Consider the following 18,701-nt stretch of genomic DNA (forward strand, 5'->3'; position numbering starts at 1 on the left):
ATTGAATTTAAGGAATCTACTTGAAGCAATTTTTTCATATGCAATGGTGTTAATGGCCAAGAGGCTGGAGCCCTCGTAGTAACTGTCGGAAGTCTCGAATTACTTCGAACCATTAAGTTTATCTTGGCGCGGGCGAGAAATTCGTCGCCAAGTCTTACTTGCGGCGCCCGGCTGCTCGCCAATTTTCTTCAACAGCCCTTTGACGTCCAACCGTCCTGACAGTCTTCATCCTTTCTTCTATCTCTCTACAGTCATCCTTTTACTCTGACTCTGAAAGAAAGCATACTTTAATTTACAATTAGCCTTTTCGGCATTAAATCATTGCTGAACTTGTGACTTTTAATTTCAATAGATTAAAGCTATTAGAGTTGTAAAAAGACTAAGGCGTCGTATTTTATCGAGGTCGACGTCTTGACTCACGGTGCATCGTCCCCTTGCATGTATAATTATAACGTAACCAACTTACCTCGGTGGACTTCAACAGAGTCCGCCAACTCACTTGTAAAAGTAATGTACGAAAAATTAACATTAAAGTTATAATACTGGGCAACAGCGAAATATATATGGTCTGGAAATATTGATATTGTGTTGATAAGTAAAATTTCTTGTGATGAAAATTAAATTTCTAAGCTCCTAAAATAATCATTCATACAGATTGATTGATTAACGAAAATTGGATAGGTTTAAAAATAGTATATTAAAAATATTTTTGTGTCTATTCAATACTCGGAATGTATTTCATAGATTCATTCATTGAAATTCATTGCCAAGTTATTTCTTGGACATTGAAAAATTTACTTTTAGATTTGTCTGTAACTTATATGAGTAATTGGAGTATGACCATTGAAATCTAATCTTTGTTTTGTTGTAGTGTAAACTTTAAAAGACAAGATACATGTTAAAGAATAAACCCATGTGATTATAAAATATAGAAGCTTATTAAAACCAACTAATTTAAAACCGGACGAAGAAAAATGATTTCTATTGCTCAGTGCAATTTAATGACATGGTCATTTCAACAGTCACTGAAGCAAGAACATGCTCAACTCCTGGCAAGCTTCTTTCAATGCTCCTTCCAGCATAATACAATAAAATGACAAGCTACTAGCCATCTAAAAGCTCCATATTCTAGCTAATGTACGTATAATAAATTATTTGCTGATTCTAGAAAAATATATATTGAAATAAAATTGTTCATGAGCTCAAGCAAGTATTTAACTCACTTACAATATATAGTTCGCTATGCAAGAATTCCTGCCTAAGTGAATCAAGAGACGGCAGTAAGAGTCGCTTGAGGGCAAACGGTTTCAGTTCTATTTCCGACTCTCGTGAATCATCCGAGTTCACCTATCTTGTACGATTTTACCGTCACTGTCGTCGTTTGCCGTCAGCTGGACACAAGCATCAAAGATTGTACAAATGTATCTGTATGTGACTTGGTAGTATCTTTGAGTAATATTTTATGTAATAATTAAAGTACAATGCTGTCATAAATCATTGAGAAAATGATTTTTCAATAATATAAGCTCGCGTTCTCAATATCTTCGCGGGAGATGCTAAGTCAAAAATAGATTCAGTCGTCGAGGGACGAGCTTCAGTTGTTATTTGCACGCAATCGTCTGATCTAATAAAATTAAAACACATTAAAATTAATAATGGTAGTAGCATTAATTAAATAAAATGAAATTCAATTTAAAAATTCATTGTTACTAAGATAAAGATCATCTTTAATTACAAATTAATAAATTGATAGTTAATAATTAATAAATAAATTAAATAATTAATTTATACTTAGAAAAAAAAATTTTTTTTATAACAAAAATGAATTTTATGTGCCAATAATATCACTTATATAACATAAAAATTCATTTTTAAAAAAATCTATTGTCTCTTTTTTTTATATTCTATTTAAATATAATTTATTTATACATGTATGTTTTTAGTTCGTGAATGTATACATGTATTTACACGTAAAAATTAAATATAATGTAAAATAATAATTAAAATAGTCGTAATAGTAATAATAATTAATAACATAATAATGATAATAATAATAATAATGTATAAAACATAAATAGAATCCCGAGATAGATGTAGCCTGGCACTTTTACTCTCTCATGTTGTAGTCAAGTGGGCTGCCTTTTATTCTATTACACACTTTACTTTACGTTCGACTTCTCACGTCAACACGAACATCAAAAGCACTCAAGAACAAAAAGCAGTACATCAATTGCGAGATTAATAAAAAAAATTGGGCTGTCAATGAAATCATCGAGTTGCCCAATTATGTTTTCAGGCGAGTGGTAGTGTTTGGAAGACACTTCTTTGGTATAATTCATCGGCAAAAATAAAAAATTTATGTTATATTTATTAATTATCATTATTCTCTCTCTCTCTCTCTATATATATATATATATATATAAATAAGGAGTGTATATAACAAAAAAAAATATATTTATGCAAATTTTTTATCATTACAAAAAAAAGAAATTATGGAAATATAGGAGAGCAAGTGCCTAAAGGCTATCAACAATAATATTTAATTTAAAAAAAAATTGACAAAAAGCCAAATTGAAATTTTGATTAGATCATTTTATAATTGATGTTTACAAAATGTTTTTATAAATAAGAAAGTCATTTAAGCTTTTTGAAAACGATGTTAAAAGTTTATCCATTATAATTTTCATTTTGATTATCTTCTCCCAACTTAGTGTTAAGAGAAAAATAAATATATATTGAAGATCAAAGGAAAATTTATTAAAAATGGATGATTAAATTTTTCTCAGGTTCATCATGTTATTTAAAAATGAGTCTAACATTCTAAAAATAATTTTTGTTCAACAAAAATTATAAATAAAATATCAATTTAGCTCAAATGGCTTCTTCATCTTCGAAAACAATTTTTTCTCAGCATTCATTCAATTGCAAACATCGGGGCTAGGCATAATATTAATAGCAAATTATGTCGAAAATAGAAACAATAATAATAGTAGTGGAGAGATAAATAAAAAGGAGAAAAAGGAATAGAAAAAGTATGATGAATCGATGGAAAATATTAAAAATGGAAATAAACTGACATGAATTAAGAGATAACAACTAATTAAAATAATAATAATAATAATGATCTTAGTTGTAGTAATGAATAATTAATAATCGATAATTATAATAATTATAATAAAGATATTAATAAAGATAATAAAATATGACGTATAAAATAAGAGGGAACGCCAAAAGAAGTAGCAGCTACCAAATTGGGTTCCACGCCACTATCGTTAGCAGTAATACGAGGTCGAAAGACCCAACTTGCATGAAAATGGTGCTCTATGACGGTTGTACACACTTCCTGTGCTGATTACGTCCTTGGTCTCGCATCGTAGACCAGTAAAACCCTCGGCGCATCTGTAACACGTTTTATAATCACGTTATTATAAGATTATCAAGTGTATATATATATACGTTCATATATATTAATCAACAGGCTATGAGTTGCCTCACGAGTAGAGTCAACTCATCGGTCTCTTACGCTTACGAACAAGCTACGGAACTCGAGACGCTTCTCTGGAAAATAATTTGGTCGTTCTATTTATACTCTTTCGAAATGAGAGAGTCTCTTGGGTACGCGCGTGAGCGACGTCCTAGCATGCTAACGTTACGCCCAAGTCTCGGTAGATGTGTCGCGAAAATTTTAACATCTCTTTTTCTTGCCAATTTTACTGACTATTTTTCACGTTTTCTGCTTTATCTTGTTCCGCCATTTTCATTATGTACCAACTCTATACATGCACTTTGCTGGAATTCATCAATCCCTTTCTCTTCTGTTCTTTTTTACTTCATACTCCATTGATAGTCGACTTGTTTTCTTTCGGTCATGTTGCAGATTGATGATTTTAAAACTTAGACAACAATAATTAGAGTTTTCTTCTTAGTATTGTCATGTTGTTCTTTAGTATTGATATTATTAGAAAATGAAAACCGGTCAAGTGCAAGTGGGTACCAAAGAAAACATTTTGAAATTCTTTCTTTTTTTAGGAGGATAGAATTAGGTAGATATCTGAGAGTTTGGAATAAGTTGACTTCTTTAATATTTGAATGCAATCCTACATGCTAAGGTTGATAACTTTTTATTCCCTTTTTGATCTCCAAAAGCTCAATATCAATATTTTTATGTAAGATTTGAAGTCATTCATGTTTAAAAAAATATATAATTAAAAATAGAATTTGAATGAGTACTTTCTGAAGGATTTGAATAAACAGATGGAAAAATAATAATCCTTTGGAAATTATAAATATCAATAAACTTGGCAAGATGCCCAAAAAAATTCTACTGGTGATAATCACCAATACTCTGCTGACCCTGCCAGGTATCACTCTTGTGACTTTCTCGACATTCATCTCCAGCCGATGTTTTGACTACGTTTTGAATATTGTTGGCACATTACAAATATACTTTTATATATCTCATCACGTTGTGTATTTTGTACGATTCAATGTCGTCTAGATTATTCCAGACAAAACAATTTATTTTTTATATTTTAGTTTTTGAAAAGATTTAATATCCACCTGCATGCTGGTTCACCAACTGTCTCGAAGAAAAGACACGTTCCTCCGTTCATGCAAAAGTCACCCGCTATTGGACAGGGTTGTTCCTGCCTGGGCCATGCAACAGTTGCTGAAAAGTTCAGTACATTCATTAAAATGGAATTATCATTTGAAGCAAAAACAAGAATTTTTATTTAGTGAAAAAGGTAATTCGTTTGTGTATTTTATTTAGTAAAATGTAAATATTGATGTTTCAATCATTTATGCTTGTCATTAAAATTTAGTAGGTTTTTTATTTTTAAACAATTTATCTTTATTTATTTAGCATTAACATTCTCATAGATGGCTTAATAAGCTTATCTGTTTTGAGTTTCTGAAAAATTCTTTAAAGTAGAATAAAATAGATTCGTTCCGACACTCTACATACATAATCAATGTTTTTTTTTTTCTTGTAAGAACATGAATTGATATTTGCCATATGTGAATGATTTAACATTTCTACTGAATCGAATAAGTATAATAATATAAATAATTGTTATATTTATTGCATTAATATTTTTCAGGTCATGAAAAACTCACTTATATTTTTAGTATTAAATTGTGAATACATTTACAGTACTTCATGTTCTGAAAAAACATAAATTTGTGAGAAAAAAAATATTCATTTATTTTAAGAAAACATTCAACTATTTTCAATCTACTTTTCCAAAAGAAAATTGTTTTTTTTTCTTCTAAATTGTATTTACCCCGAACAAGTATATTTTTCACGTTTTATTGAGGAAGTGACAACTATTTTTATTATCCAAGGTTTTTAATATAAATTTTCATTTGTTGAAGAAATGTTATTTTTAAAAGTAATAATTCATGGTTTCATTAATTGGTAATTATGTTGTCATCTTCATTATAACAACTAGAATAAATCATAGTGGAAAGTGTTTGGAAACAAGTGACAGAGTTATTGTTAGATTGATGTTAGGAATTGCAAGGTTTCTCTTAATGACTTACTGGTTTCAGTAGCTTTAGTGTCATGTACGACTAGAAGTTGGGCTGCTAGAGAGGCCTGATAGCCAGAGGTACTTTGGGCAATGCATTCATACCGTCCACTGTCTTCGGGTCGTGCTGATGCGATTACCACTTTGGATCTTCTCCTGTAAATGATGGCACACGTGATATCATCATGACTTTAATACTTACAGTTAGTTATTATCTCCGCAAGTGCTTGTAGAGGCATCAGCGGAGACGTAACGAGATGAAAGGAAAGAGCGAAAAGCGGTCGAGTTGTATGAACGAGGTGGAATATATAAATAGAAATTCAAGATGAGCACGCGAGAAAGAGTGAGAGGGAGACCATGAGAGCCGAGAGTGCCGCTAGTCTAGACGGAGTGTCGATTTTTCCTCGACACCAAATTAGAAACTCTCCGACTGTCGACTGTGGTCGCCGCTTCCTTTCTTATTTTTTTCTCTCATCGCCTCTCATCTCTGCTACCTTCTCATTCTTTTACTCATTCCCCACACTTTTGCGGCGAAAAAAAAACACCAAAAAAATGTCTATAAATCCCTTAGATTCTCACCGTTTGTGCTGAATTCTCAGACCTCTCCGGGGATAAAGAGGCAGACCATCTTTCAGCCAATGGACTCGAGGTGGTGGCGATCCTCTAGTCCTACACACAAGTTTCACCCTTTCTCTCGTTCTTGCCACCGAGTCCCTGAGCTCCGATAACGTCACTTCTCGAACTGCAACAGGCATTAGTTATACTTTTTATCTTACTGTGAAATCTGCATTTTTTATTGTCAAGAAAAGACGAAGCAGAACGTGATGCTCTAGTAATTTAATTGAAATTAATTCTTTTTTCTCTTCTTTACTTAACAAAACACATTAATAACAAAAAATAATTAAACCTTGAAAGAGGAGATAATATTCTTAATGATTTTATGATGTTTTTGAAATGTTTTTTTTTTCTTTTAATGACAAAAAACTGTTGATTATGTTGAAATTGAGGTCGTAAGTTAAGGTAGGCATATTGAAAAGTAAAAATTCACACTTAATAGTACAGTGTGATATGGAGTGTCGTAGTCGTACCGATGCTGATCATCAAGCGCATCTCAGTGCTTCTATTTTCGTTTCTTGTAGATTACACACAAGTCATGGTGTGGCGTAAGTTATAATTAGACCTCGTCACTCGACGCCACCACCCTATTGTTTTAAATTCTATCAACTTGGAGTACACTCTGTCCATTTCACTTGATTAATTAAACTTTAATTACTGATTAAGGTCATGAAAATCATTAATAAGACAGTTAAATAATCACTTGGTTAATTGGGAATACAAATATACGGTATGTCGGACTGCATATCGACCATTACTACTTGGCAGCTATATTCTCTACAGTAACGAGATATATCCGACGCTTCTCGATGAATTATTTAAATAAGTAACATTGATCGCGACGCTCAGACAGATGGTGGAATTCTAGTGTGTATAGTAATGGATTTGAGAGAATTGTTATTAGAATAATGGGAAGCTGTATGGTAGCTGCAGTGATTCGACGTGGTGGGTAATCAAACACCGGATGGAAGAGCTGAGTCAAAACAAAAACGAGAGGAGAATGCCAGTTTAACTGAGAGAGAAATCATGAGCGATTGAAAGCGATATATTATGGAGGGACTTTGAGTAATTGATTATTTGTTACGATTGCTCATCGTTGCGGAATTTTCTCAGATGTAGGAGGTTTCAGAGATATTCTACCTAGTAGTAAAGTTAATTGTCATTCTAGGAGCACTTTTATAGAAGGAATAAAATAGCTCGAATTCAGACTTGTTTACTTGACTATGTAGAAAGCAATGAAATACGTCAATAGCATATACAAACTTGGAAATCTTTCACTTTGCTGTATTAATATTCATTTGAAATATATATATAGAGTTTCATCTGGTTTATAATACTTTGTTGAGCATGAAAAGAGATGAAAGTTGAACAGAATAAATCCATTTTCCTTTAGTTATTATTAATACAAAGTCATAATTGATTAAGAATTTTTCTTTCTTCATGAAAGAATTTATTTCTCAATTATTTGTGAAGACAAGTTTAAATTGATATATTTATTTTTTTCATCGTCGACATAAAAATAATTATACTTTATTTTATTGCAACGTTTTTATTATTTTTAATAATTTTTCTGGAGCTTTTTTTGAAATTAGGCCGAGAAAGTTTTTATGGTAATTGAGAGTTGCGAGTCAATTAAACTGAGACTTGTCAAGTTATCTTTTTTTCTCTCCTTCTCCTCTTTCGTCTCTCTTTTTTTTCTCATTTGTCTCATCTCGCTTGTGAAGATATAAATATAGAATTTCGAAATATAACCAATATTTTTGTCGTCGAGAAGTGAAATGAAATTCATCGGAGATAGTTATAAGTTAAGGTTTTAATATAAATTAACGATGATTAATCTAATCGGTTTAGATAAATGATGAAAGATAGATGAAAAAAAAAAAGAAAAAAAATAGTTAAAGGTGCAATGACGTCTGGCAAGCGATATGATAATTGTGCAGTTTGTTAACAATTTGTAAATTGTCACATTGGTTGGTGGGTAAAAATAAATGAACATTTGCCAGTAAGTTGTGCCAATAGTATGTTTGTTTTGACCAGGTTGAACTTACTGATAAGCGTGGCAATGTAATTTACACATGTTTCAACAAGTTTTAATGCATAAAGTGTAAGGGCTGGGTGTAGAGTGCAGTATGTATGAAGTGTATATATAGGTAAAGGAGAAATGCAACATAGTATGTAACTTAAAGAGACACTTCCGTAGTAGATGAAGCGACCAAATGAAATGGCAACACAGCGACATGATCGAGAGAGACGGAATCCCGCTGGTCATCGCCCAATCCGGCTGCTCGTTTTTCCCTTATACGATTCGGTACACCGTGAGTAAGCAGGCGAGCGTTTACTGCGTTTGCCGTTAAAGAAAGTAACGAGTTAAGCGGCTGGTAAATGCAAGCATGTGAGCGAGAAAAGGGGCATACAAGAATATGTGTAATATCAATGTGTGTATGTATATAGATTTTTTTTTTTTAAATTTTTTTTTATTTTTTCGTAATTTTTATTTTATTTAAAAATTTTTTTCTCTAAAGAAAAATCGTCATTCCAGTTGCACTTGTTCGTGTCCTTGAGTATTTCTCGAGTTCAGCTGACTATTCGCGGAGTGTTTCTCTCATATGTAGATATAAAAAAAATCGAAAAGCACGGCGCGTCTTGCTCGGAATGAATTTCGAGCGTAATACAAAGAGCAAAGCGGCGGTAAAGAGGGAGAGAAACGTCCATGATGCGAGAGATCGTGACCGGCATCTCGCATCGTGCGTCGCGAGTTCGCGGAAGAAACTTTCGAGGAAGAGAGCCGTCGGCGAGAATCCACGCTGTGGACATCAAACTCGGTTAATGTTGTTGCAAAAGATACCATCATCAATGCAAGAGATAACGACTGATAATTACACTTGCAACACTAATCCAAACATAGCTTATTTGTTATAATGATGATGGTATAAAATAAAATCGGTCAATGAGGATGATGTCGAGTATATCGTCCCATTTGCACGTCCAATAAGACGTTTAAACAGTCGCCGAGCAGTCTACTTGATCCCCTTGTCTCTCTTGCCAGTTGCTTTCGTCTCTCCCCACTTGCTTTTCGTCAATCCACACGAGTCATCTTGTCTTATCTCTGTCCTTAGGGAGCATAAGGAGCGCCGGTAGCCCGGCAACCAACACTGTGCACAATCCCAGTATGGTCACAGGCCGTACGTGCTCAGGGTACATACATGCGACTCCATATACTAGCATTAGTAGCACTGGCATTGCGTCCTCTTGGCCAACTAGATGCCGATGACAAGTGGATACGTTCTAGACGACAGACAAGAAAGTGGCAACGACTAACTTTTAACGATTAATCGCTTATTTGCCTCGATTAATTGTTCATTCTGATAATTCATCGGTACGCGACGATCATGAGCCAGAGACTCAACGAATGACGTCAGCCAATAAAGACGAGCGACGGGCCAGTGTTGATGATAATATCTTTCAGCAGAGTATGCTATGATACAATGATATGGTTGGAGTTTATTACTATTGAATAAAATTTATTTTCTGTTTCATGCATAAAACACACATCAAGTGTATCAAAAATAAAATAGAGTTGGTATTAGATATATAATGTAATGAGTATCTCGTTAGACTGACTCACCGTAATCGGGTCGAATGACCGCCTGTACCGCCTGTTCGTTTTTCTTGCTCCGTATCACCGGCTCACCCAAGATTGTAAAGTTTCTAGGTCCTACACGATTCACAAACACTAGGTACACTTTGCCACGCTTAATGTCGGCGCGCACCACTTTAGAATGATCACTCTGATGGAGTCCATACTGTTGATTCACACCAGTGTGTAACCGGTGATTCGTTGTCTGGCCGTCAGTGTCCTCGTTACGACACAATGAAGACCTTCCTCCACTGCCATTTCTCTTGTCTGATTTGTCGCGAAAATGCAGACGAACGCTGTCGTTTTTACGCAGTGGTTGGAAGCCAGCTTGACTCTTATAGACTTGCTTTACCTCAAAGGTCACTGCATAGTTGGATCCCGGTTTCCTTGACGAGGACATGCTGCGTACTTTGCCCTCAAATACCGTGGGTGCTAGGAAAGCACGATTACCAACATCCATATCAGGACACCAGTTTCTTCCTCTACAAACTCCACCTTTTTTTCGACGACAACGTTTTCGCTGTTCTCTCTTTGATTCGCTTCTTGTACGACCTCCGCCTTCACCTCCTCCACCACCACTGCCACTAGATCTACCAGCTCTAGACCTCACAGCAATTGACTGACCGGTTGCATCGTAGCCGGAAGATAACCAACCACCATGATGATGTCGTATTGACGTAGCAGCGAATGGAAACCACTTGCTCATTCGTGGATACAAATCTTCCGGTCCCTGAAGTTGTAAATTGGCTGGGGGTGCTGCTATTAGCGCGAGAGCGCACCACCAGCCGCTCAAAATTCCCAATAAAATAAAGGACGCCCGCATTATCCAACTTGCTACCCCTAAAACTCCTTCTCTCCAGCTTTTCGTCCGCGTCTCTCCTCTCCACCTCCACCACCACCACGTGGACACGAGGACGACGACGCTGACGTTTACTATGACGTTTCTCTTGACACTTGGATTCACCACTCGTATGTTGAAAACAATTACTAATCTAAATGTCCATCCCATCACCGATATTTACTCTTAGTCTTGTCTTACAGTCGCAGTCTTTATAATCCTGCGACAATTTGACTTGACTCAATTGACTTTTTTTCATTTTAACCACTCTTTTTTAACATCACATACACACATACACTTACACACTCATATAGACACACTTATCTCTTCAATCTGGGAGTCTCCGATTACTCCCAATCCGATGAGGGACTCCAAGAGTCCCCAATAGTCCTCGGATCCTTAATTTTGATCCTTTTATTATCTAAATTGTCGCAAAAAATAGCCATTCCTTTGTGATTATTTTCTTGAAGTAAATCAATTTGTTCATTTAACAAAACCAAAAAGATGCCGGTACACCATCAACAAGGTGAGCAGTAATCCAGCCTGATGAGACATTGATTCTACCAAGTTTCATTTTATCCTATTTCTGCCAAAGACACTTTTTTCCATTGCTGATAATAATAGATTCCAAGTGATGGGAATAAAGAAGGTGATGATTGTGTTGGGAATGACGTATGTATAGTTGCTTCTGAAAACAGGTGTAATCGAGTATCATCATTGTCTCATTGGTCGGTTCTCCAGACATCGATTTATAAACACAAGCGCGCACGTGGCGAGTTTCTCAGCGGCATTTCTACTTGTTCACACGCGTTTACTGTGTGCACACGCACAGTAAGATACGTTCACCAGTTTTACGATATTTTATTGAATTAACTTGATCATTTATGAAATATTATTTAGTGAATATACGTACAAAGTGGATGGAATTATATCATCCGAATTGTTATCAGTACGTCATTATTATAACATCCAAAGTAAGTTTTACATAAACGTTGAATAAATGAATTAATAAAATTCCAATTAATTGATGATAATAGTGAGTAAATATTAGTCTTTCTTGTTCTAATGTAGATTCAAATGAGCACTGAAAAGGTGAAATTCCAGAACGAGTAGAGAAGGCCTCGTGACGTTGGAGAGAGGTTCTGGGTGTCGCACAAACGCACGCGGCGGTTGAAATTAGACTGAGCAGGCTGCTCTCGCACCGCCGAGGTCGGTCACAGAGCCAGTGACTCCTCGTGGGCGCCGGTCGAGGCTCTGCGCGCGCACGTCTTGCTGGCTTTTCGCTCGCTTGCCGCGTCGCCTGTCGCGCCTGGCTTTCTTTCTCTCTCCTTTTCTATCTTGATCGTTTGGTAGTGTCTTTCTTCAACTCATATCCAGTCGGTATTAAACTACTGACTCGCCTATTCACGCGTTCCACACCCCTCTTTTGGAATCAAACTCAACCACCAAGTGTTTATGACACAGCATGAGAAGTCTGAGAAATTCCGGACGAATGAACGCCCTCGCATGCAACTGGGCCGAGTAGCATTGTGCAGTAAGCGCACCTGGCACGCGCCGTCTAGTCTACTGGCTCGGAAGAGTCGTTGGATAAGTAGAAGTGGTGGTGGAGGGCTGACCAGGCTCTCGTCTTCCGTATCGCGTGCATGCACGTGCCGTAGGCCCGCGTATTCCTTCCTCCCCACTCTGCACTTGGAGTCTTTTCTCCATAAGCTTTCGCACTTATTGGAATAATCACCAACACATTGACTCTACATGTATACAAGTGTGTACCAGTTGCAGAATTTGAAGAATAAAAGAAAAGAATATAACAACAGAGTGATCATCACCTCAACACAATGATAATGATGATGATAATAATAATAATGATGATGATGATGATGATGATGGTGGTGATGACAAGAGCAACGATCGAGTAGTTGGTCACTCTGGTTGGATGAGGGCTTGGTCCAAAATCTTTGTTTATCTTTATCTCTTTTCGTTTGGTTTGTCGGCTTGCGGCACGGCTGCACGTGATTACAGGGTAGCCGGCACTCACCTCGGAACTCGGGTGGTCCAAGGCAGGAGTTGCCTACCGCGATCGAGCAGGGACGGGGGACCACAGCCATACCGCTGTATATATGAGTACACTGGGACCAACCTCGAGTTTTTGGCGCGCGAACGTTACCCAACACACAGTCTGTGTGCAGTCTTACCAAGTTGCTGCGACGGCGGTCTGGTCTTCTGCTCCCTTGCCCCGCGGCTACTCTCTCGCACTAACTGCCTGTGTCTTATTAGCAATACAGTCCAGGCGAAAAGCTTGTCTGACTCAATCGAGTGATGAGTTAATCGTCCATCTCTACTCTCTCACCCTCTTATTTCAACCTACACGTATCTCTATACTCGATCCCCATCATGTCTGATTGTCATTCAACCGTGACAGAGTAACACTCCACTCATCGATTGTCCACTCTGTTACGCACTTTGACGCTCTATTCGCAATTCAACAACTATATGTACCACTCTCTCTTTTTAAACACATAACAAGTCATAATATAAATCCAACACACATGACTCAAATACATGTGTATACATAATACTTATCGTGGAAAATTTATTTATATTGTTGTTTGTGTATATCTATATGTATATATATATACCTTTTTATATAACACGATCAAAAGAGTCTTGGGAACTTTTAGGCAGTCGAGTAGCCGCATAAATTTATTTTGCTCCTCTTTCTCACTGAATATTTTTATCTTTTGCATTCAGGTAAAAGAGCGCCGTGTGCTGTTGCGACGGCGGCGTTCCAGTGTGGTATAGAAAGGTACGAAACGTGTAAATTCCTGCGTGTGGTCGAGAGACTCGCACGGCCCGATTTAAATATCAAAGGCGGCTTAAATCTGACCTATACCACGTTGAATCATGTTACCTGTATACTCGCGCTTCCACCAAGTCTCCTCTCTCTTTATATATACCCACACTTCATATATGTATACACCTATTTATAATAATAATATCTACCTATGTACATAATGTACCTTTAACTCACTTATAAATCCCTTTTCCTCTCTCCATCTCTTTTGTCTAGTGCATTAGACTAGATAAGCAAGCATTTAAATCATTTGAAATTAAAGAGCACGACCTTGGAATAGTAATCTGTCTATGAGACTTAGCAGCACACCACTAGCAAAAGGTCAAGTTCCCATGATTGAGCGCAAGTGCCACCTGACCTGTATATATAAACAGACACTTACTACTCGAGTGAAGGCTTTCACGACTTATAGCTCGTACTGTACCTTATTTGCCGATAATCATGAGCGGATTGGTCCTCGGGGGTAGTCAGCCCGATGGCTATTTTAGTGGGTGGAAAATTACATAGCGGCTTCCACAGGCTTTAAAATGGTTAACTCTCTCTCTCACTCTCGCCAGTTACCAACAAACTATTATAATCATTATGTTGAGAGCGCTTATATGTTATATACACTGCGAAGCTAAACGCTTCTTGTTCAGTCAACCAGTCAACATATTTACTGGCTCGTTAACGTGTCCTAGCATATCGTGCCAGCAAACGAGCGTGAGGGGCTTGGGGAAGAAAGAGCTGCAAACAAGAGAGAGGAAACAATAGTCCCAGAGAAGGCTTGTTCAGACCCTGAGAGTAAAAGACCCTCCGCGAATTTCGTTCGCTGATTTTTTACGTTTTACTTGCTTTTGATTGAGGCGCCTCGCCGGTGCGCCGTACAAGGGGATGAGAGCTATAAAGGTCTGCCGAAAAATAAAACCTACATCTTCGTATACTCTTATTTTTCTCTCATTCTTTACTTATTCTCTTCTTTTCCTTTAACGTATTGCATCTTCGTCGTCGCAGTCGTTGTCGCTCTATATATCACTATGTTACATACATACATATATGATGAGCATACACACGCGAAAAATTTTCTTTTCATTTTTATCAATTTATTAAAAAATTATACTCACATGAATTTATGCTTTCTCTCTCTTTCTCTCTTTAAGATAAAATAATGAAATAAAATTAAGCCGATGTATTTTAATTGAATATTTAAATTTTTCTTATCATAAATTAGTATCAATTTTTAGCATAAAATTATTCGTAGTAAATTTTATCAATATAATACAATAATACACATGTGTCATTATCACAGTGAGAGTGAGATAAAAAAATGTTGGAGAAAAAACATCCTGAAATAAAGTAAGAGAAAAAAAACGGGATAGAGAAGATTTTTTTGCATAATTTTTTTTTTTGAAAGATTCGAGAGAAAAAAGAAATTAAAGTAAGCGATAGAAGAGTTGACTACAAAACGGAGCAGCCAGTGTGTAATTTTGCGCCAGCTTAGGAAAACACGACGGCCACCCGCATGCCACTTGCGAATGCATTTAAAAATAGAAGTGCACGCCACAGACTGACTTGGCATTGGTATAAGAGAGATAGAAAAAGAAGAGAGACAACGTGAGATGCCCACACAGACCCTTGTATGATCGACTCATCAGTTTCATTATTCATTCGTCATTAAAACTTTATTTTCCAAGCTGTCTATACTATCCCGATAATTGATTTATAGCTTGAAACTGTTGTTCAATACCACAAAGAATAATTGAAGACTTGATAACTATAAAAAATAGTCACCTGCGGAATCTTGGGGTGGAATGTGTTCAACTCCAAAATGAGAGTTTTGTATGTGGTGTGGTGTCTCATATAATATCTATAGATAGTTAACACTACCCCGAAAGGATAAAAGTCGTGGGGGGGAACTGGCTGACAAGTGTGGAGAGCGTAGTTTGCTACCCTATACCAGTTTATGAAGCTTCTACGTGGTTTTGTCGAGTGTTTTCTTGGACACACTAGTACATCTCTCAAGAGACCTTAATATGGCGCGGGCGGGCTTAATAAGGAGGCGAATTTCGGCGTGGATCCAAGACCCGAAGGGGGATGCCAGAGGACAGGGAGGATCGTTGATACAGGAGGTCAAAAATGCACTCAAAAAATTGCCGCCAATTTGAATTGCTAATGCAGTCACTGGCGGCATTTGTGGCTCTGTTGGTCTTTCTCTGGGACTGCCACTGACACAGCTACTGCTCTGGTAGTTGCTTTTGGGTCTTCTGACGCACAACAATGGCCCTGTAGCAGTATGCTTCGTCGCAGTAGAGAGCACACCATATAAGTGGAAAGTTTCCCTGGCTTATTTACCCTCCGCCCGTCTCCGTCGACTTGACTTTTATTTTATTATTTGATGAATATACTGTCAACATGTCAAGATGAAATTCTCATAGTGGGAGTAATGAGAATGATATGAGGTATTGATGGTATACCAAACGAGTTAAGACGTGTGTACGTGGTTGCGGGCCCGCAAGGAGAAAAAGAGCGCGACATACCGAGAGCCTGCCTCTACAAGGGCTTACCTCCTTGGCGTGATCTCCGATCTGTTGTGCTGCATTTTGCGCACCAAACTTGCTAAAGAAGCTTTTCTTGTGCTCTCCAACCTATCTAACCATTTCATACCAGTCCCATGCGCTCTATATTTGTTTATCGATATTTTATTTATATATCTATATAACATGAAACTTTTTAGCCCTTTGAATATGCAATTGATGTCCTCTCTTTGCTACACAATGACGTGGACGAGAAACGTTTATAGAAAAGTTGATGCCATACTCGCTCGCGCCAGCAAGTTCAGACGCGCCTCTTCCGCCAATGGTATTGAGCCTTAAAAGGATATTTGTCCTGCTCGCTATATTGGGTAACTCGCGAGCCAACTTTGCCGGAGCAAGAAAGGGATAAAGTTACAGGGGGGGAATTAAATAAGAGAGATAGAGATTATAGAGAAAGACAAGAGTCTTTGCTACTCTTGATTCTCCTGACGCGCCGTTACGATTCCGCATGCCCTCGACTTCTGTCGCGCTGATTACCGAAGAAGAAATTGTTATCGCGACAATCAGAGTGTGGCGAATCAGTCGCACCCATCATCTACGCCCCAACATGTTATGTGGATCTAAATAAATATCTCTAGATATTCTCCAATTAGATATATACATATATATATAAAGTTCATTTATTTTGTGAGTGTACAATCTATGTGGATATATACGAGTCCACCTATAATACACTAGACAGCTATTCTCCCGCTAAACTTGCTTTGGACTTTTACGGGCGTCGGCGTCGCCGACGCGAAATCACGACGCCTGGCGTCGTCAACTCTCCGACGTCGTAAAGATTGCTGGCGCCGTCCGTTGCAATCGAGACTTTCCCAGGGGGAGAATAACTTATTTACCCTTCGAGAAAAAGCTCTCACAATGTATTACAACCCCTCCATCAACAACATCCAAGTGAAGAATAAATAAAAAATGTTTTTCTTATTTCTGTCTCATCGTTGAAAAAAGATCCATTTGATGGCTCCAATATCGTTTTCATCATTCTACAGATTCTTATTGGTTTCGAAGAAAATTTATTAAATTACCAACAAATTTCGAACTTATGTTGGTGAAATATTACAGTTAAATTGATCAAAAAATTTTATTATTATAATAAATAATAATTTTTATTTAAAAAAAATATTTGTGCTCCAAAAAACTTGATTATTTTTATAACGTGCATTCAGTTAAAAATTAAATAATTTTTTTTTCTTTTAATAAGATGAGCTCGATACGGAATGCATCTGCTCAAACGTTACGTATCTACTTTCATGAGTCAGACATGCGTATTCAACGAATCATTATTATTCTCCGCAAAAAAATACCTTCATTATAATTTACTTTCGATGCAATGATATTTTATTACACAATTGGGTTAATGGGGACTCAATATTATCATCATATTATACTCTGTTGATTGAAATGAAATTTATCATCAACCCAATAAACATTTTTTTGCTAAAAAAAAATTTTAATTAAAATTTGTCGAGTGTGATTGACAAAATAAAACTCATTTAAAATATGAAAATATTTTCTGTTTATTTCAAGGTTTAATGTTGAATTCACGACTGGTTCACCCATTGCCAGGTGTTTTTTTTTATCAACCTCAGTGACAGCCTAAACGGGAAAAGCCAAGACTTTCTTTCTCTCTCTTTCTCTCAACATGGATATTCTACCTCCTAATTGGGAAAAGAATATAAAGAGCCTACATATATATATACAAGCAACGTTTTTCCCTTATAAATGTCAAGTCAATGTATACATTCATTTCGCCCGCTGTTTTATTGTCTCTCTACTCGTACGAGATAACTTCGTGAACAACATTATCCGCAGTAGTACAAGTCAAGATTAAATGATAACTTTTTCTAGCTTGATAAATTTTCTTTTTCTCCACAGCTGTAAAGGACACTTATCTCCTTTCCTTACTCTATCAATAATTTTTTCTGCTGATTGAATTTAAAAATAAATTCATCTACTGCATGCTACAGTTTATTTTATGATGAAAAAAAATACTTTGGTCAGTGTTTCCATAAAATATCAAGCCGAATGTGAATGATGGACATCAAAGTCAAAGCTACTGTCTGATTGACCAAACGGAAATAGAGATATTTTCCCTCGTATTTCGTATTCACGTCCAATTGTATACATATGTAAATAGATTTTTTTGTTCTTTTATTTCTTGATGTGCGGTTTGATCATCGATATTGCGAGAATAATTTCCATCTTACAAAGTAAAAGAATCATTTATCAGCATATTTGATATGGTCTCGCGCACAGGCGTTATAAAAATGAAAGAATAAGTAAGCTTCATTCTTTCTTTCGGTTTATACTACTTTCTTTAGCCGCAAGGACCAACACCTCGCTTCTCGATCTCTCATCTTCCGTTCTTTCCATAGAAATAATATGCTAATCCTGTAGGGAAAGGCGGAGTTTAAAAAGTGCGCCGATAAATTCTCCAGACTTTTGACGTAATTTCACCCTCCTTCTTTCTATCTGCGAGGTAGTCAACTTTCAAAAGATTCTCCCTGCATGTCGGCAAGGAACTCCAATTCGTGACTTTCTCCGACATTAGAGTGCGAATTGGTGATATTTTATTAGTTTAATTTATCAACCTTATTCGTATAAAAGACTCGAGTCTTTTGAGTCATTCAATATTTTCATAAAGTCTTGGGGATTC

The 18,701-nt window shown here is 36.5% G+C and overlaps 1 protein-coding gene across 2 annotated transcripts; it reads right to left on the reverse strand.

Moving 5' to 3' along the window:
- Window positions 1-71: 71 nt before the first annotated feature.
- On the reverse strand, window positions 72-11,809 carry vn (membrane-bound neuregulin protein vein). Of its 2 annotated transcripts, XM_035082512.1 has the most exons (6): window positions 9,772-11,809; window positions 6,111-6,273; window positions 5,545-5,687; window positions 4,561-4,669; window positions 3,341-3,399; window positions 72-270 (listed from the first exon to the last, which is right to left on the reverse strand). In XM_035082512.1, the coding sequence occupies exons 1-6, from the start codon at window positions 10,790-10,792 to the stop codon at window positions 260-262; spliced, it is 1,506 nt and encodes a 501-aa protein (XP_034938403.1). In that variant the 5' UTR covers window positions 10,793-11,809; the 3' UTR covers window positions 72-259. The 2 variants fall into 2 exon arrangements, with proteins under 2 accessions (XP_034938403.1, XP_034938402.1); XM_035082511.1 differs by lacking the exon at window positions 72-270 and having other exon boundaries at window positions 3,127-3,399.
- Window positions 11,810-18,701: the final 6,892 nt, after the last annotated feature.

The sequence above is a fragment of the Chelonus insularis genome, unplaced genomic scaffold (assembly GCF_013357705.1).
Source record: "Chelonus insularis isolate UGA/USDA-ARS -01 unplaced genomic scaffold, ASM1335770v1 contig_346_pilon, whole genome shotgun sequence".
In the NCBI taxonomy this organism is placed as follows: Eukaryota; Metazoa; Arthropoda; class Insecta; order Hymenoptera; family Braconidae; genus Chelonus; species Chelonus insularis.